Genomic DNA, 20,666 nt, shown 5'->3' with positions numbered 1-20,666 from the left:
TTTAATTTTGCCAAGGAAGGTCACTGAAATCACTACTACCGGCTACCACTGCCACAAAACCAAGCCTATTTTCACACCCTTAACACAAATGGACTTGAACTTTCATACAATGTATGAAAGCTCTTCCTAAGAAAAAACAGTTGGCAAACTTACACCGATGTGCATTCATTTCTGTATAGTTTGTCATTTCATTAGTTTGCCAAACTAATGAAAACCTCCTCAGTGCAGGGTTCTGCTATTTGTAACGATGGTGCGGGAAGCACCTCTTTTCCGGTCCATTGCTGGGATTCTCCCAAGAGCGTTCTATTTTTCTTCGTAAAATGTTGTATTCCAAAAAGTCCAGAGAGTTTGTGGGAACTGTTTATATTGCTTCAAACTCGAGAGTTTTCCTTTCTGCCTCAGACTGAGATCCCATGAAATGGGCAAAAGGGTCAAAAGTTAAAGGGTCCTAGTTAAAGCTGGCCTCAGGCAATGGTGAACATTTCATTTACTGAGAGATAATTCACATAAAATTCACTCTTTTAAAGTGTATAATTCAGTGGCTTTTAGTATATTCAAAGTTGTGCGACCACCACCTTTAGCTAATTCTCGAACATTGTCATCACACCCCAGTGGAGCCCATACCATTAGCAGCTGCTCCCCATTCCCCTCCCCCCAGCCCCTGGCAACCACTAATAGTCTGTTTCTCTGGCTTTGTCACTCTGGACATTTCACATAAATCATACCATATTGTGACTGGCTTCTTTCACTCAGCACGATGTTTTCAAGGTTCATGTCGTAGCGTGTATTTGTACTTCATTTTTATGGCCCAATAATATCACATTTTGTGGATACACCATATTTTATTGACTCATTGGTTGACGAACACACGTGTTTCCATTTTTTGGCTGTTACAAGTAATTCAATATTCTACCAGTTTTTTGTGGACACATTTCTTTTGCGTATATATTTAGTAGAACTGCTGGGTTAATGGTAACTTTTTTGGCCGCAGGCAGGCGGGATCTTAATTCCCCGACCAGGTATGGAACCCGCGCCCCCTGCAGTGGAAGCGCACAAGTCTTAACCACTGCCAGGGAAGTCCCTCTTTAACCTTTTGATGAACTGCCAGACTGTCTTCCACAGGAGTTGACCCATTTTAGAGTCCCACTGGCAGCGTATGTATGAGGGTTCCAATTTCTCCACATGCTCATCAATACCTGTTCAGTTTTCTGCAACCCGGAAGGCCCAGCCTTCTGAAGCCCCCAGGTCGTAGCTCCCTGCAGGGGAGCGAGCCTCGGGCCAAGCCCTGTGCGCAGGCGCGTTCGTGGGCGGGCTCAGTGCCGGAGGTGGGGCCATGCAGCCGTTAGGGGCGGGATTGAACTGCGTCGCTACGTGTGCGCCCCGGAAGCGGAAGCGAGCACCTGTTTCCGGTCGGCTGATTCGAGGACTTGTTTTGTCTCGAGCGGCGCCCCTGGAGACCTGTAGCGGGGTAGGCCATGCCTTCCGAGGGTCGCTGCTGGGAGACCCTGCAGGCGCTGCGCAGGTCTGAGAAAGGTCGCATTTGCTACCACCGCGATTGGCTGTTGCGGGGCGAGGTGAGCAGTGGCCCCAAAGGGGGCGGTGGTCCTTCCTGCCCCTCGTCACGGGACTCTGCTCTTCCCTAGCCCTTGGCATGTCCTGCGCCAGGGAACCGGTGCGTTCTTGTAACAGCCCGGGTTTGCTGCTTGACTCCCGTGTGTGCACCACCGTCTCTCGCCTATTCTAGCCTTCCGTGGAGCTCCCCTTCAGACGTGCTCTTTGAAGGCTTCATTGCTCCCCGCAGCTGGCGTTAGGTGCCTGCGCCTATGTTGTCAAAGCAATCCTGGCCTCTCAGGGTCAGTTAGTTTACTGCGCGTCTCTTGTGTTAGGAGATCCAGATTTAGTGGTGAACGGTTAACAGGACCTAACTTATTGCTGCCAGTGAAATGACCAAACTTTTAGACGACGGAAGTTGGACGGACCTGGGAACTTTAATGGGGGCGTGGTCACTGCATCTAAGATTCGCAAAGCCCTGTACTAGACCGCGCAGGTGGGGGAATATAGAGACGGTTAAGGCATAACTCCTCTTCCCGAGTTGCTGGTAATCTAGCTACAGGTATGATGTCTTGTCTCTTCAGACTTAAATGTGAAACACTTCTAAAGCATTTCTGTCTTCATGTCTTTGACGGTTTTAAAGAATACATATGTTACATTCTATAGGATGAATTCCAGCCTGACTCTGTATGGTTTAGACTCAGATTATGCATTCTTAGCAGGACTACCACAGAAATGATGCTGTGTCCTCAGTAAGTCACATCAGTCACACATAGATGCTTTAGCCCATCCCAACACTGGTGATGCTCACATTGATCATTTGGTTACAACGGTAACTTCCAGATATTTCCACGTAAAATTCACTTAAAGTTCATCATTTTCCCTTTTGTAACTTCTTAGTATTTTGTTGGGAGGTAGTCCAAGGTTACACCAAAATATTTTTTTCTTATCAAACCTCCACCGTTAGCATTTATTGGTGATTTCTTCCTGAATCAGTCTTTTCTGTGATATAGACGAATGGTGTTTCTTTATAGCTACCATTCCTACGTTTGTTAGCTGGCGTTCTACTGTAAGGAAGAGCTTTCTTTTCTCTTCCGTTTAATTATTCATATCAGAATCCTCATGGGTTCCTTCTGTTTAATTGTTTATATCAGTATCCTCATGGGTTCCTATTTTATTCAATGAGTTGTGATCCACTACTTGTAACCTTGTGTGTGTATATTTGCCAGTTTATGTCTTTTGCTCATTTTTCTATTGGGGTTTTGCTAATATTTTATAAGTTCTTTATGTATTAAGGATAATAATATTCCTTTATCTGTGATATATATTGCATCTTTTTTTCTAGTTTGTCAGTTGAAATTATTTTCTCCGTTGATGGTGTTTTTTATGGGTTTATTTTTTACATTTGAAACTTTGCTCCTGGAATTTATTTTGGCGTAAAGAAAGAGTAAAAAGTTGTCTCAAATTCAACATCCTTTCATGATAAAAACTCTTTCCAAAGTGAGTAGAGAGGGAACATATCTCAACATAATAAAAGCTACTTTTATTATGGGACAAATAAAGCTACTTTTATTGTGGGACAGACCCACAGTCAACACAATACTCAGTGGTGGTGAAAAGCTGAAAGCCTTCCTGCTAAAATCTGGAGCAAGACAAGGATGCCCCCTCTCACCACTCCTAATCTAATATAGAATTGGAAGTCCTAGCCACAGCAGTCAGACAAGGGAAATAAATAGAAAGGTATCCAAATCAGAGGGAAGGGGTAAAATTGTTATTATATGCAGATTACATGGTACTATCTATAGAAAACCCTAAAGACTCCACAGAAAAACTACTAGAACTGATAAATAAATTTAGCAAGGTAGCAGGATATGAGATTAACATACAGAAATCTGTTGCATTTCTTTACACTAACAATGAAATATCAGAAAGGGAAAGTTCAAAAAAAAAACCCTTTTAAAGTCACATCCCCCCCCAAAAAAAAGAAACCTTAGAAATAAACCTGACCAAGGAGGTAAAAGACTTATATTCTGAGAACTGTAAAACACTGATAAAGGAAAGGAAATTGAAGATGATTCGAAGAAATGGAAAGATATCCCATGCTCTTGGATTGGAAAAATTAATATTATTAAAATAGCCATACTACCCAAAGCAATCTACAGGTTTATTGCAATCCCTATCAAATTACCCATGACATTTTTCACAGAACTAGAACAAGTAATCCTAAAATTTATATACAAGCACAAAAGACCCAGAATTGCCAAAGTAATCCTAAGGAAAAAGAACAAAACTGAAGGGATAACCCTCCCAGACTTTAGACAATACAACAAAGCTACAGTAATTAAAACAGCATGGTATTGGGACAAAAACAGACATATGGATCAATGAAACAGAATAGAGGGACCATAAATAAACCCACACACCTACAGTCAATTAATCTTCAACAAAGCAGGCAAGAATATACAATGGAGAAAGGACAGTCTCTTCAGAAGGGTGTTGGGAAAGTTGGACAACTGCACATGAATCAATGAAGTTAGAACATTTCCTCACAGCATACACAAAAATAAACTCAAAATGGCTTAAAGACTTAAATATAAGACATGACACCATAAAACTCCTAGAGGAAAACATAAGCAGAACATTCTCTGACATAAATCATAGCAGTGTTTTCTTAGTCTTCCAAGGCAATAGAAATAAAGCAAAAATAAACAAATGGGACCTAATCAAACTTACAAACTTTTGCACAGCAAAGGAAACCATAAACAAAATAAAGACAACCTACAGACTGGGAGAAAATATTTGTAAACGATGAAACCGACAAAGGCTTAATTTCCAAAATATACAAGCAGCTCGTACAACTCAATAACAAAAACAAACAACCCATTCCAAAAATGAGCAGAAGACATTTCTCGAAAGAAGACATACAGATGACCAATAGGCACATGAAAAGATGCTCAACATCGCTAATTATCAGAGAAATGCAAATCAGAACTACACTGAGGTACCACCTCATGCTGGTCAGAATGGCCATGATTAAAAAGTCTACAAATAATAAATGCTGCAGAGGATGTGGAGAAAAGGGAAGCCTCATACACTGCACCCCAGTGTATGAGGCTTCCCTTTTGAAAAGATATATGCACCCCAATGTTGTTAGTAGCACTATTTACAATAGCCAAGACATGGAATCAACTTAAATATCCATTGACAGATGAAGAGATAAAGAAGATGTGATATATGTATACAATGGACTACTACTCAGCCATAAAAAGAATGAAATAATGCCATTTGCAGCAACATGGATGGACCTAGACATTATCAGACTAAGTGAAGTAAGCCAGAAAGAGAAAGACAGATACCATATGATATCACAAGTGGAATCTAAAATATGATCCAAATGAACTTTTTTTTTTTGGCTGCATTGGGTCTTCATTGCTGCGCGTGGGCTTTCTCTAGTAGCGGCAAGTGGGGGCTACTCTTCATTGTGGTGTGCGGGCTTCTCATTGCGGTGGCTCCTCTTGTTACGGAGCACGGGCTCTAGGCGCACGGGCTTCAGTAGTTGTGGCACACAGGCTCAGTAGTTGTGGCTTGGGGACTCTAGAGCTCAAACTCAGTAGTTGTGGCTCTAGGCGCGTGGGCTTCAGTAGTTGTGGCTCACAGGCTCTAGAGTGCAGACTCAGTAGTTGTGGTGCGCGGGCTTAGTTGCTCCGCAGCATGTGGGATCTTCTGGACCAGGGGTCAAACCCATGTGCCCTGCATTGGCAGGGGGCTTCTTAACCACTGCACCACAAGGGAAGTCCCTAGTAAGCACTTTTCTATGCCTATTTTTTATTTGCTTATTTTCATTTTAAAAGGTATAACATGTTCATTTAGAAATTAAATACAGAAAATTAGAACAAGTAGAAATATGTCACTGATCACCCAAGCTTAACTTCTGGTATATTTCTTTCAAATTTGTTAGGGTATTTATTTGTATTTATTTTATATCATTGTAGACATAGTTATTTATACTCTTGTTTTTTCACTTAAAATTGAATCTTGGGGGAGGAGGAAATGGAGTAAGGTCGTCAAATAATAGAAACTTCCAGTTATAAGATAGATAAGTACTAGGGATGTAATATACAACTTGACAACTGTTAGCTAACACAGCTATACAATATATAGGAAAGTTAAGAGAGTACCTGCTGAGAGTCTCATCACAAGAAGAAATTTTTTTTCCTTTTTTCTTTCTTTTGATTATATCTATATGAGAAGATGCATGTTGTTAGCTGAACCTATTTAATCATTTTACAATATATATAAATCAAAACATCGTGTTTAGGCCTTAAAATTTTACAGTGGTGTTTGTCAATTATTTTTCAATAAAACTGGAAAAATTTGAACCTTACATAGGATTCACAATTGGCATTTTTAAATGACTAATATTCACTGAGTGTGTATACCATAGTTTACTTCAAAATTCCTTTCATGTTCTTTTCTGTTACAACGTTTTAGATTGCTTTCAAATCTGCTTTTTTTTTTTGCGGTACGCAGGCCTCTCACTGCTGTGGCCTCTCCCGTTGCGGAGCACAGGCTCCGGATGCACAGGCTCAGTGGCCGTGGCTCACGGGCCCAGCCGCTCCGCGGCATGTGGGATCTTCCTGGACCGGGGCACAAACCCGTGTCCCCTGCATCGGCAGGCGGACTCTCAACCACTGCGCCACCAGGGAAGCCCTCAAATCTGCTTTAATGACCATCTTTGTGCATTGTTCCTTTTTCTGTAGTTAGGGTTATTTAGTCTGATACTCTAAAAGGATAATAGTCAAGGTCATTATCAAGAAGCTACTGTACTTTCTCTTCATCTCTGATTGTTAATACAGTTACTTTGGGTCTTTGGTATGTATGTATGTATATATTTATTTAGGCCTTCTTAGATTTTCAGTAAAGCATGTAGTGGATTATAAGGACAAAATTATTTTTGATTGCTTAGATCAGTTGACATTCAAGTTGAGCTTAACCTTCTTCTTCCCTCTAGGATGTTTTAGAAGAATGTATGTCTCTTCCCAAGCTGTCTTCTTACTCTGGATGGGTAGTAGATCATGTCCTACCCAATATGCAAGAGAACCCACCTCCCTCTGAGACTTCAACATCCCCTAGATCTACTTCAGCCCTCGGCCAACCTTCATTTGTTCCCAAATCTCCTGTCAGAGACCCTGCCTTCTCACCAGTCTCCTCAGCAACACCAGATGGAACCAAGGTAAGGCTTTTGATCAGTTTAAGACAAAAGACAATGGTGGCTGCAAAGTTGAAGTGTTTAACATTGTCATACTACAGTGACCTTACTCTGGAGAAAATAATGGTTGCTTCTTCGAATTCTTGTAGCTGTTTGTAGCGACAGTGTTTTCCACATCACCCAGCGTTCTCTTTATGAAGACCCAGAGAGAGAAATTCCTCTCTATTCTTAGTACCAAGAATAGTAATTAATTTCATGAGCAAGTGGATTTTTTTCTCATGAGCATTGCATCTGTTTAACTCAACAAGGTCTCCCTTTTTGTTGTTGGCTGCTGGAAAGCTTAGAGTAAATTTTATACTTGCTCTTAGATTTACATACCTTATTGTTGCTTCTGTATGAGTTTTTACCTTCTTTCTGGCTCTATTTTGTTCCTGCCTTTGTTTCTCCCACTTAAAACAGTTAAATTGTTGCTGGGGCTCTGCTCTTCTCTTTTCTCTTCTCTTCTCTTTCTTTGTATCTCTAGACATATTTATTTATTTATTTATTTATGGCTGCATTGGGTCTTAGTTGCTGCACACGGGTTTTCTGTCGTTGCAACGAGCGGGGGCTACTCTTCGTTGCGGTGTGCAGACTTCTCATTGCAGTGGCTTCTCTTGTTGCGGAGCATAGGCTCTAGGCATGCGGGCTTCAGTAGTTGTGGCTTGCAGGCTCTAGAGCGCAGGCTCAGTAGTTGTGGTGCACAGGCTTAGTTGCTCCGCGGCATGTGGGATCTTCTGGACCAGGGCTCAAACCCATATCCCCTGCACCAGCAGGCGGATTCTTAACCACTGCACCACCAGGGAAGTCCTGTTGTTATGCTTTATGTTCCCTTATAAGCTGCATTAAATCCTTTCTGGATCAAAGTAAGATATAACAACTAGTATAACAAGAGTTAATAGAAAAAAAGTCTTCTAAACTTCTAAGCACTATTGTGCTTTTTCTTTCTTTTTTTTTTTTAAATTAATTAATTTATTTATTTATTTTTGTCTGTGTTGAGTCTTTGTTTCTGTGCGAGGGCCTTCTCTAGTTGTGGCAAGCGGGGGCCACTCTCCATCGCGCTGCGCGGGCCTCTCGCTATCGCGGCCTCTCTTGTTGCGGAGCACAGGCTCCAGACGCACAGGCTCAGTAGTTGTGGCTCATGGGCTTAGTTGCTCCGCAGCATGTGGGATCTTCCCAGACCAGGGCTCGAACCCGTGTCCCCTGAATTAGCAGGCAGATTCTCAATCACTGTGCCACCAGGGAAGCCCAAAACTCCTAAGCACTATTGTGCTTTTTCAAGTTTTAGATTTTTGTGCCAGCAAAATAAGACTAGGCGACTCTTTAGAAAGGTAGAGATTACATTTTTCACGTTTAGCTTCCAAAAGACAAAGTTCTTTGTTCTTTTTGTTCATACTCACTGCAGACTTTTGTTTACTGAAAATATATTATCAATTCAACAAAAGGAAGAAGTTAAATCTCCCTATGGTTTCATCATTTCAGTCATCAGTTACTTCTTTCCACTTTCATATGCCTGCATCCTTGTACCTTGGCATAATTAAATTGTATGTGCACTTTCATGTTCTGATTTTCCTTCCTAACTTTATTTTGTTCATGAACTATTTGAATTATTTGTTCACGTTATTTCCACCTTTGTAAATGTCTACTTAGAGGATATGTAATATCCTGTAATTTATTAAACTGCTCCTTTATTATTAGGCATTTATATTTTTCCATTTCATTGCTTTTAAAGATATTACACTGAGAAACTTTCTGCAGAGAGATCTTTCCGTTTTTAATCTTAAAATATGTCTTCTGGCTAATATCTTAAAATAAATGCCCAAATGATTTGACTGGCGTCAAAGATAAAAGGGTATGAACATTTGTTTTTAAATTTTAAACCTTTTTTTAAATTGTAAAATATTCATGACATAAAATTTACCATTTAACCATTTTTTAGAGTACAATTCAGTGGCATTAAGTACATTCATAGTGTTGTGTAATCGTCACCACTATCCATCTCCAGAACTTTTTCATCACCCAAAACTAAAAACACTACATTCATTAATCAATAACTCCAGGACTTTCCTGGTGGTGCAGTGGTTAAGAATCCACCTGCCAAGGCAGGGGACACGGGTTCGATCCCTGGTGTGGGAAGATCCTACATGCCATGGAGCAGCTAAGCCTGTGTGCCACAACTACTGAGCCTGCTCTCTAGAGCCTGCGAGCCACAACTACTGAGACCGCGAGCCACAACTGCTGAGCCTGCATGCCACAGCTACTGAAGCCCGCGTGCCATGCTCCACAACAAGAGAAGCCACCGCAATGAGAAGCCCGTGTGCCACAACGAAGAGTAGCCCCCGCTCACCACAACTAGAGAAAGGCCGCACGCAGCAATGAAGACCCAACGCAGCCATAAATAAATAAATAACTCCTTATTTCCCCCTACCCCCAGTCCCTAGCAACCATCATTCTACTTTCCGTCTCTATGAATTTGACCATTTTAGGTACTTCGTATAAGTGGGATCATGTAATATTTGTCATTTTGTGACTGGTTTATTTCACTTAGCATAATGTCTTCAAGGTTCATCCATGTTGTCGCATGTGTCAGAATTTCCTTCCTTTTAAGGCTGAATAATACTCCACTGTGTGTACCATGTTTTGTTTATTCATTCATCTGTCACTGGACGTTTAGCTTGCTTCCACCTTTTGGCTGTTGGTGACTAGTGCTGCTCTGAATACGCATGTACATGTATTAGTTTGAGTACCTGTTTTCAATTCTTTGGGGTATGTACCCAGAAGTAGAATTGAGGAATCATATGGTAATTCTATGTTTAAATTTTTGAGGAACCATCATACTGTTTTCCACAGCAGCTGTATCATTTTACTTTCCTACTAGCAATGCACAAGGGTTTCAGTTTCTCCACACCTTTGCTAACGTTTGTTATTTGCTGGGTTGTTTTTGTCTGTTTGTTTGTTTTTATTTTGTTTTGTTTTACAAAAGCCATCCTAGTGGGCATGAAGTGTATCATTGTGGTTTTGATTTGCATTTCCCTAAATGATTAGTGATGTTGAGCATATTTTCATGTGCTTATTAGCCATTTGTATATCTTCTTTGGAGAAATGTCTTTGCAAGAGTTGTTCACAATAAGAAAGAATTTATTGTACAGTAAATAATAATCCTAAAAAATAATACAGGACAGAGATGATTATTCATATTATGAAAGACTGCATGATTACATACATAAAAAGTTTACTTTTTAGTTTATATTTCACACTTCATCTTTTAAAATATTAGTCTTTAAAAAATATTTCTAGCAATTGAGCATCATAGACACAAAAATGAACTTTAGCCTAAACTTTACAACTTACATAAAAATTAACTCAAAATGATCATGAACTTAAATGTAAAACTATAAGACTTTTAGGGAAAAAAAAAAACATAATCAGAACCTAGGACTAGGTGAAGAGTTTTTAGATTTGGCACTAAAAACTTAATCGGGCTTCCCTGGTGGCGCAGTGGTTGAGAGCCCGCCTGCCGATGCAGGGGATGCGGGTTTGTGCACCGGTCCGGGAGGATCCCACATGCCGCGGAGCGGATGGGCTTGTGAGCCATGGCCGCTGAGTCTGCGCGTCCGGAGCCTGTGCTCCGTGGCGGGAGAGGCCACAACAGTGAGGGGCCTGTGTACCGCAAAAAAAAAAAACAACTTAATCCATAGAAGGAAAAATTAATAAATTGGACCTCATCAAATGAAAAGCGTGGCTCAGTGAATGACCTTGTGAAGAGGATGATCAGACAAGCTACTGACTGGGAGAAAGTAGTTGCAAACGACCTATCTGACAAAGGTTTATGTATCTAGAATATATTTAAAATATATATCGAGAATATATATTTAGAATATATTTTTAAAACTCAGAGGTTAAACAAAAACTTTCTAATCTTCAATTAGAAAATGAGCAAAAGATATGAACAGACATTTCACCTAAGACAATATATAGACAATATAAGTACATGAAAATATGTTCACAATCATTAGCCATTAAAGAAATGCAAATTAAAACCAGGACGAAGTAGCACTACACACCTATCAGAATGGTTAAAATAAAAAATAGTGACACCACCAAATGCTGACAATGATGTGGAGAATCTGGATCACTCGTGTATTTTGGGTGGAAATGTGGAACGGTACAGGCGCTCTAGAGAACAGTTTGGCAGTTTCTTATAAAACTAAATAGGTGCTTAACTATATGACCTAGCGGTTGCATTCTTGGGCATTTTTCCCAGAGAAATCAAAACTTATATTTACATAAAAATCTGTACACCAGTGATCATAGGAGCTTTATTTATTATATCCCCAAGCTGGAAACAGTGAAATGTCTTTCAACAGATGAATGGTTAAACAAACTGGTACATCTCTATCATGGAATACGACTGGCAATAAAAAGGAACAAGTTCTTGATAATATGCAACAACTTAGGATCTCAGAGGCATTATACGAAGTGAAAAAAACCAATCTCAAAAGATTCTGTGCTGTATGGTTCCATTTATTTAACGTTCTTGAAATGCTATCATTATAGAGATGGAGAACAGATTAGCAATATAATGGTGTAGCACAAGGAAGCTTCATGGTGATGGAACAGTTCTGTACTTTGTGATGGTGGCTACACATGTGATAAAATTGCATAAAACTGTACACGTACCCAAATGAATTCCTGTAAAACCTGGCGAAATCTGAATAGGTTCTGTGGCTCGTACCATCAATTTACCGTTTCCAACTTCCTGTAAATTATAATTATTTCAAAATTTTAAAAAAAATTTAAGTTTCTATGAGCAGCTTCTCAGAGGCAGCAGTTTCTAGTTCTGATCCTGCTAATAGTGTGGCATGCCCTCAGGCAGGCATCTTTCCCTCCTTAGGCCTCAGTTTCTTCATCTGTAAATCTGGTACTGGACTACATTGCCAAGGTCCTCTCCAGGTATAAAATTCCGTAATTCTTAAGGTTTAAGTAAAGTTTTGGATGGCTTTATATAATGAATTGTATCATTTACAAATTTTTGGTGTTTAAGTAACAGAAACCCAGTTTAAACTAGCTTAAGCAAAACAAGGGAGTCAGGGGAGAAATTAATTAGCTCATATAACCAGGAAATCTAGGAGTGCATTTCGAATCAATTAGATCTAGAGGATCTATTTTCTGCTTGTCTGTCCTTGATATTATTTCTCACTTGATTCAGTGACTCAGACCCAGGGCTTTGCTTCTCCATTTCTCAGTTCTGTCTAACTCGTCTTGGTTTCATCTTTCAGATAGACTGTCTGGCAGGATGTCTCTTGGTAGCCCTAGACACATATCTTCTTAGCTTAGCATCCCCAGAATAAGAGAAAGCCATCCCAAATAGCTCCATCAGGAAAATTCAGAGATGGACTCTGGCTTAGCTTAGGTCATAAGCCTCATTCCTGAAGTAGATACTGGGTACAAGGGAATAGAATACTTTGATTGCCAGGCTGGTCACATGCTTAGTGACCCCTGACACTAGGGGGCGTGGAAGAATCAGGGATGTGGGCTGGGGTTTCTCCATCCAAACCAACCCAGCAAAAACGGACACTTATTAGAAGAAATGGGGAAAATGTGCTGGACAAATCAAAACAAACGAGCAAGCAAAAAAAAAAAAAACACAAAAAACTGTACAAAGCAAAAACATCCACTTTATTAAGGAAACCAATTAGAATAAGGTCAATATCATGAAAAGCACACTGGTTCTAACATATATTGTTTTGTTGTTGTTACTGGTTGTTCATAAGCAAGGATGTGATTTTTGTTCAGATTGAATAACACCAACTTTACCGTCTTAAAAGCTTAATTTTTCCATCTTCTGTCTGTATAGGACAAATACGAGTCCCAGCATACAGAACCTATGGTACTTCAGTCCTCCCAGGGGATCAAAGTGGAAGGCTGCATCCGAATGTATGAGCTGCTGCACAGAATGAAAGGAGCAGTAAGTAACCCTTGAAGTGAGACAGGCGTGACCCTAGGGAGCCACGTTTAAATGCAGTTCCTCAGGGATTATGAATGTCCACCATGTACTAATAATCATCGTGCCCCACCTACTAGTAGCTCTGATTCAGCTGGGGAGATAGCATAACATAGCAGTCAAGAGTAAGCTCTCTAAAGTCAAATCTGGTTTCAAATCCTACCTCTTCTATTTTACGTGTGACTTTGGGAAAATTACCTGGGCTTTCCTGGCTTCCATTTACTTCTCCAAAATTTGAAGATGATCTTTGTTGTCAGATAAGGTTATACTGAGAAGATTGACCTTAACAGCCTCTTGAAAAAAGAATAGCACTATTTTAATTAGTTTATTTGACTTTATTCTTTTTATTAGAAAAACAACGCATGTTTTGTAAAACTTTTTCTTTTTCAAATTTTTATTTATTTATTTTTGGCTGTGTTGGGTCTTTGTTGCTGCACGCAGGCTTTTTCTAGTTGCGGTGAGTGTGGGCTACTCTTTGTTGTGGTGCGCAGGCTTCTTATGGCGGTGGCTTCTCTTGTTGTGGAGCACGGGCTCTAGGCACGTGGGCTTCAGTAGTTGTGGCTCGCGGGCTCTAGAGCACAGGCTCAGTAGTTGTGGCGCAGGGGCTTAGTTGCTCCACAGCATGTGGGAATCTTCCTGGGCCAGGGCTTGAACCCGTGTCTCCAGCATTGGCAGGCAGATTCTTAACCACTGTGCCACCAGGGAAGTCCCTGTAAAACTTTTTAAAGAGTACATGAGTTTATAAATTTAAAAGTCTTCTAGCATCTACCCTCATTCATTTATTCATGGAATCACCAAATACTTATTGAGCACTTTTGTTCTAGGCCTAGATAAAATAGTGAACAGGGAATTCCCTGGCGGTCCAGTGGTTAGGACTCCATGCTTTCAATGCTGATGGCCTGGGTTCAGTCCCTGGTTGGAGAACTAAGATCCCATAAGCTGCGTGGCACAGCCAAAAGAAAAAAAAAAAAAACAGTGAACAAAGTAGACGCAATCCATGTCCTCATAGAGTTTGTATGCTGGAGGGAGAAACATAGAACCAAGGTTCTAAAATATAGTTAGAAGACTATTATAATCTGCGTGAGAGACAGCAACAGTCATTGAAGCATTCACTTTGACACTGGATAAAAAAGGATGACAGTTGCTTAGACTGGAGGGAAGCGGGTAGCAATGGAGATAGTGAGAGAGAGAAAGACAGTTTCTTCTTGAGTTTTCTCAGCTCTCTTCTTTCAATCATCACTTCTGCATGGACTTTCTGTCCTCCAGGTGCGAGTAGAAAGGTTTTCCTTGCTGATAATCTTCCTCATATGCTCTCTGTTGTTGAGTCTTTTTTTTCCTTCCCAACTTTTAATTAAACAGTCTCAGAGGAGAGGAGATATATATTTGTGTTCAATTTGCCACCTTCTACTGGAAGTTTTTTTTTCTTCTTGTAAATTTATTTATTTATTTATTTATGGCTGAGTTGGGTCTTTGTTGCTGTGCATGGGCCCTCCCTAGTTGCAGCGAGTGGGGGCCACTCCTCGCTGCGGTGCACAGGCTTCTTATTGCAGTGGCCTCTCTTGTTGCAGAGTACGGGCTCTAGATGTGCAGGTTTCAGTAGCTGAGGCTCATGGGCTCTAGAGCGCAGCAGCAGCCGTGGCGCACGGGCTTCGTTGCTCCGCGGCATGTGGTATCTTCCTGGACCAGGGCTCGAACCTGTGTCCCCTTCATTGGCAGGCGGATTCTTAACCACTTTGCCACCAGGGAAGCCCTACTGGAAGTTTTAAAATAACTTTTAAAATACAATAGCCTAGGGCTTCCCTGGTGGCGCAGTGGTTGAGAGTCTGCCTGCCGATGCAGGGGACACAGGTTTGTGCCCCGGTCCGGGAAGATCCCACATGCCGCGGAGCGGCTGGGCCCGTGAGCCATGGCCGCTGAGCCTGCGCGTCCGGAGCCTGTGCTCCACAACGGGAGAAACCACAACAGTGAGAGGCCTGTGTACAGCAAAAAAAAAAACAAAAACAATAGCCTAATATCTTAACAATATATATTAACATATCACCATGCCAGTGTATACAGCATGTCATCTTCCTTAAAGGCTGCAGAGTATTTTCTAGTATGACCTACTGTAATATGTTTAACTATTACCCTGTTAATTTAAATTGTTTCAAATTTATTACCATTATCAACAAGGATGCTCATTTATCAATGAGCATCCTTGTACATATATCTATTTTTTTAAAATAAATTTATTTATTTTATTTATTTTTGGCTGCGTTGGGTCTTTGTTGTGGCACGCGGCCTTTTCATTGCAGTGGCTTCTCTTGTTGCAGAGCACGTACTCTAGGCATGGGGGCTTCAGTAGTTGTGGCACGTGAGCTCAGTAGTTGTGGCGCACGGGCTTAGTTGTTCCGTGGCATGTGGGAAGTCCCCTTGTACATATATCTTTGCACACATATGCAAGTATTTCCTCAGGACAAAGTCCTAAAATGGAATGAGTGTCAAAGGATATATACACTTTAAAATTTGATAGTTAAAATGTCAAATTGCTCTTATAAACCAAATGAGAGGGCTTCCCTGGTAGCACAGTGGTTAAGAATCCGCCTGCCAATGCAGGGGACATGGATTCGAGCCCTGGTCCAGGAAGATCCCACAGGCCGTGGAGCAACCAAGCCCGTACACCACAACTACTGAGCCTGTGCTGTAGAGCCTGCGTGCCACAACTACTGAAGCCTGTGCACCTAGAGCCCGTGCTCCCCTCAACAAGAGAAGCCACTGCAATGAGAAGCCCCCACACTGCAACGAAGAGTAGCCCCCGCTCGCAGCAACTAGAGAAAACCTGCACGCAGCGATGAAGACCCAATGCAGCCAAAAATAAATAAATAAATAAATTTATTTTTTTAAAAAAAACAAATGAGAGTACTCTCGTGAATAATAAATGGAATACCTGGTACCCTTAGGTATAAAGGAATGGGACTTTGCTAAGTGACGGTGGAGGAAAAGACTCTAGGCAGAGATAATAACTTGAGGGAAGGAGTGAGATAGGAGTATGCATAGCATGTTTATGGAATTAGAATAAGGATTTCTTTAGATTACCCTGAAGCTCTCATAAGAATACACAGGATGGAAATTCCCTGGTGGTCCAGTGGTTACTGGACTCCATGCTTTCACGGACGAGGGCCCAGGTTCGATCTCCAGTCAGGGAAGTAAGATTCCACAAGCTGTAGGGTGTGGCCAAAACAGAAAAAGAGTACAGTAAGCTTAAGGATAGAAGCTTAAAAGTGCAGGGCTATTTGATACTGCGTTGGTGAATACCCGTCCATTCTTAGCTTATACTGGAGTGACATAAACCATATGGGGCAAGTTGGAAAAGCTCTCCACAACAGCTGAGTTTAAAGATCAACCCAAAGCGGAGACGTGACTCAAGCAAAGGTTCCAAGAAGTAGGCAGATGATTCCATGCCCCGAAGTATCTTTGATGGAGTTAAGGGCTGATGGGAGGGCAGCCCATGGGGTAGATGAGCAGGGTGTAATGGAGCTGCAGAGAGCTGGTTTTGATCCTTTGCAGGAGGGCTTGAGGCAGTGGCAGGAGGAGCAGGAGAGGCAGGCGCGGGCCCTCTCTGAGATGGCATCTGAGCAGCTGAAGCGCTTTGATGAGCGGAAGGAACTGAAGCATCATAAAGAATTCCAGGACTTACGGGAAGTGATGGAGAAGAGGTGAGTTCCCTGAATTACAACGGGAATGTCGGCGTGGTCCACCGGAACTCTTTCCCTACATAAAACCCAAAGGGAAGGAGTTGAACAACTTCTGAGTCCTTAAGTATCAAAATAAAATAGCCAGAGAAACTTATAACCTAGAAAAATGACCAACCTTGGAAAGATGAGCAATGCAACACAAAGAGAGGAGGCTTTTAGGAGAGGTAAAACAATTTTAGGAAGCATCCCTGACTCTTCCTCCCTCCATTTTTCATTCAGCTCCAGAGAAGCCCTGGGGCAGCAAGAGAAGCTGAAAGCTGAGCATCATCACAGGGCGAAGGTCAGAGCTTGGGAGAGTCCGTGTGGGTGTTCAGTGTCTGGGTGACGTGCCCGAGGAGTTGGGTTCCAGCACAGTCACAGAGGACCTGGCCCCTGTCATGCCACTGTGTGGCTGACTTGGGGCAGTCCTTTTGTCACTCTGGGCCTCTCTGTGAAAATAGGTAGCCCACACAGGACTGGAAGAATGTAGACAGAGAAGGCCCAGGAGCCCTTAATTTGACCGCCCTTCCTGTAGATTCTCAACCTGAAGCTGCGGGAGGCAGAGCAGCAGCGCCTGAAGCATGTGGAGCGGGAGCGGCTCCGGAAGGAAGAAGGCCAGATCCGCCTGCGGAACCTCTACGCGCTGCAGGAGGAGGTGCTGCACCTCAGCCAGCAGCTGGACGCCGCCGACCAGCGCAGAGACCTGCCCAGGGTTGACCTGTCTGCCTTCCGGACCCGAGGCAATCAGCTGTGCGGCCTCATCTCGGGGATCATCCGGGCCACTTCTGAGGTGAGGGGACTTCAGGAAGACTCTGTCTTTGAAATGAAGAACATTGAAAGCAAAACTGTTTTGTGATTTAAAAATAATACCTTCTTATTACTGCTTGTCATCCTCTTACCTAGAGATAACCACTGTTAGTGCTTTATATTTCTTTTTTCCCTGTGTGTGTGTGTGTGTGTGTGTGTGCGCGTGTGTGTGTGTGATCTCACCCTAAATTGGGCTAATATAGATATAATTTCTTAGGTTAAAAAAAAAATTTGTTTCTTCCAACTGCAAAATACTTTAGTTCATTCATTAATATAAACTGAACGCCTGCTATACTTATGATAAAAATTAAAACCTTACAGAAATGTATGTTGCTTTTTATCATTTGATATGGTATTTTGAACACGTAGTTACTGTAGTCATTGCAGTGTTAAAACCTGCAAGTATTGCCTTGACACATAATAGGTATTCAATAAATATTTGATGAACAGATGAAGTCGGATACTTCCAACATGTAACCGTACCAAAATTTATTGAAAAAGCATGCCTATTGGTGAATATTTAAGTTTCTGTATTTTCACTATCGTGAGTAACACTGCAGTGATATCACTTTGTGTACGTCTTATCTGTATTTTTGATTATTTCTTTGAGGTAAATTCCTACAAATGGAATTACTTGGTCAAAGAACTTGAAGGTTTTGTTTTGTTTCTTTGTTTTTTTGGTTGCACCAGGTCTTAGTTGCGGCCCGCCGGCTCTTTAGTTGCAGCACATGGGCTCCTTAGTTGCAGCTCACTGGCTTCTTAGTTGTGGCATGCATGTGGGATCTAGTTCACTACCAGGAATTGAACCTGGGCCCCCTGCATTGGGGAGTACAGAGTCTTATCCACTGAACCACCAGGGAAGTCCCAACTTTAAGGTTCTTGATTTGCATCTTAAAGTTGTACCAGTTCACACTTCTATGAATTGTATGTTCTTCTTTTTTCTTTAACTTTTATTTTCCTTTTTTTAAATTTTTGGCGACGCTGCAGGATCTTATTTTAATTCCCCGACCAGGGATGGAATCCACACCCTCAGCAGTGAAAGCATGGTGTCCTAACCACTGGACTGCCAGGGAATTCCTAAATTCTATGTTCTTTGCCCTGTGTTCATATCTCTACCAGTTTGTGTTTTGAAAAATCAACTTATGTGAGTTCTAAATATTAAGAACCTTAAGCATTTATCATATTTGAGGCAGAAATTTATAGTTTATAGTTACCTTTCAATTCTCTTTTTGGCTTTTGTTTACCATTCTTTTTGTAAAATTTCAAACCTACACGGAAGTGGAGAGAACAGCATGATGTACCTTTTGGCACCCATTCCCCAGCTCCCTCAAGAATCTGCACATGGCAGTCTCATTTCATCTATGCTGCCACCTGCACCCCTTCCTCCAGATGGTTTTACAGTAAATCTCAAACATACTACTTCATCTGGAAAATAATTTAGTATGTATCTCTAAAAGATATAACTCTCTATTACATAACCAAAACACTAATATCATACCTAAAAACCTAATAATTCATTTTATATGATCAGATATCTAGCCAGTGTTCAAATTTCTCCAGCTGTCTCAATATTTTTTTTTTTTTTACAATTGGTTGGAAAATTAACATCCATACAAAGTTCAGCTTTTTGGTTTGCTGTGTCTTACTTCAGTCTTTTAATCTTAAGACTCCCTTATCTCTCTCTTTTTTCTTGCTATTGTTGAAGAATCTGGATCATTTGTTCTATAAAATTTCCTACATTCTGGAAAATTTCAAGGCAATTGCTAACCCTAACCCTTGGATTTTTTTTTTTTTGTAATGTCTGAAACATTTATATTAACATATTTCCATACAGATAACCCAAAGAAAGTTTAGTATTAGTTGTTTTTCTTTTTTTACTGCAGGTTCTTATTAGTCATCAATTTTATACACATCAGTGTATACATGTCAGTCCCAATCGCCCAATTCAGCACACCACCATCCCCACCCCACCACGGTTTTCCCCCCTTGGTGTCCATATGTTTGTTCTCTACATCTGTGTCTCAACTTCTGCCTTGCAAACCAGTTCATCTGTACCATTTTTCTATGGTTCCACATACATGCGTTCCACATACATGCGTTAATATATGATATTTGTTTTTCTCTTTCTGACTTACTTCACTCTGTATGACAGTCTCTAGATCCATCCACGTCTCAACAAATGACTCGTTCCTTTATATGGCTGAGTAATATTCCATTGTATATATGTACCACATCTTTATCCGTTCATCTGTCAATGGGCATTTAGGTTGCTTCCATGACCTGGCTATTGTAAATAGTGCTTCAATGAACATTGGGGTGCATGTGTCTTTTTGAATTATGGTTTTCTCTGGGTATATGCCCAGTAGTGGGATTGCTGGATCATATGGTAATTCTAGTTTTAGTTTTATAAGGAACCTCCGTACTGTTCTCCATAGTGGCTGTATCAATTTACATGCCCACCAACAGTGCAAGAAGGTTCCCTTTTCTCCACACCCTCTCCAGCATCTGTTGTTTGTAGATTTTCTGACGATGCCCACTCTAACCAGTGTAAGGTGATACCTCATTGTAGTTTTGATTTGCATTTCTCTAATAATTAGTGATGTTGAGCAGCTTTTCATGTTCTTGGCCATCTGTATGTCTTCTTTGGAGAAATGTCTATTTAGGTCTTCTGCCCATTTTTGGATTGGGTTGTTTGTTTCTTTAATATTGAGCTGCATGAGCTGTTTATATATTTCAGAGATTAATCCTTTGTCCATTGATTCATTTGCAAATATTTTCTCCCATTCTGAGGGTTGTCTTTTCATCTTGTTTATGGTTTCCTTTGCTGTGCAAAAGCTTTTAAGTTTCATTAGGTCCCATTTTTTTTTTTTTTATTTCCATTACTCTAGGAGTAATCCATTACTCTAGGAGGTGGATCAAAAAAGATCTTGCTGTGATTTATGTCAGAGTGTTCTTCCTATGTTTTCCTCTAAGAGTTTTATAGTGTCCGGTCTTACATTTAGGTCTCGAATCTATTTTGAGTTTATTTTTTGTGTATGGTGTTAGGTAGTGTTCTAATTTCATTCTTTTACATGTAGCTGTCCAGTTTTCCCAGCACCACTTATTGAAGAGGCTGTCTTTTCTCCATTGTATACCTTTGCCTCCTTTGTCATAGATGAGTTAGCCATAGGTGCGTAGGTTTATCTCTGGGCTTTCTATCTTGTTCCTTTGATCTATGTTTCTGTTTTTGTGCCAGTACCATATTGTCTTGATTACTGTAGCTTTGTAGTATAGTCTGAAGTCAGGGAGTCTGATTCTTCCAGCTCCGTTTTTTCCCCTCAAAACTGCTTTGGTTATTTGGGGTCTT

The 20,666-nt window shown here is 41.0% G+C and overlaps 1 protein-coding gene across 1 annotated transcript in view; it reads left to right on the top strand.

Annotated features, from left to right (window-relative positions):
- Positions 1-1,413: 1,413 nt before the first annotated feature.
- The window catches only part of GLE1 (GLE1 RNA export mediator), a 43,556-nt gene continuing 24,303 nt past the window's right edge, over positions 1,414-20,666 (top strand). Inside the window, exons 1-6 of the mRNA XM_030858464.3 lie at positions 1,414-1,574; positions 6,563-6,784; positions 12,654-12,764; positions 16,347-16,495; positions 16,754-16,814; positions 17,049-17,303. Coding sequence (XP_030714324.1) covers positions 1,476-1,574; positions 6,563-6,784; positions 12,654-12,764; positions 16,347-16,495; positions 16,754-16,814; positions 17,049-17,303 — 897 coding nt within the window. The 5' untranslated portion in view covers positions 1,414-1,475. The remainder of the gene's footprint in view (positions 1,575-6,562; positions 6,785-12,653; positions 12,765-16,346; positions 16,496-16,753; positions 16,815-17,048; positions 17,304-20,666) is intronic.

Source organism: Globicephala melas, chromosome 6, assembly GCF_963455315.2.
Source record: "Globicephala melas chromosome 6, mGloMel1.2, whole genome shotgun sequence".
NCBI lineage: Eukaryota > Metazoa > Chordata > Mammalia > Artiodactyla > Delphinidae > Globicephala > Globicephala melas.
This window is presented reverse-complemented; position numbering and strand designations above follow the sequence as displayed.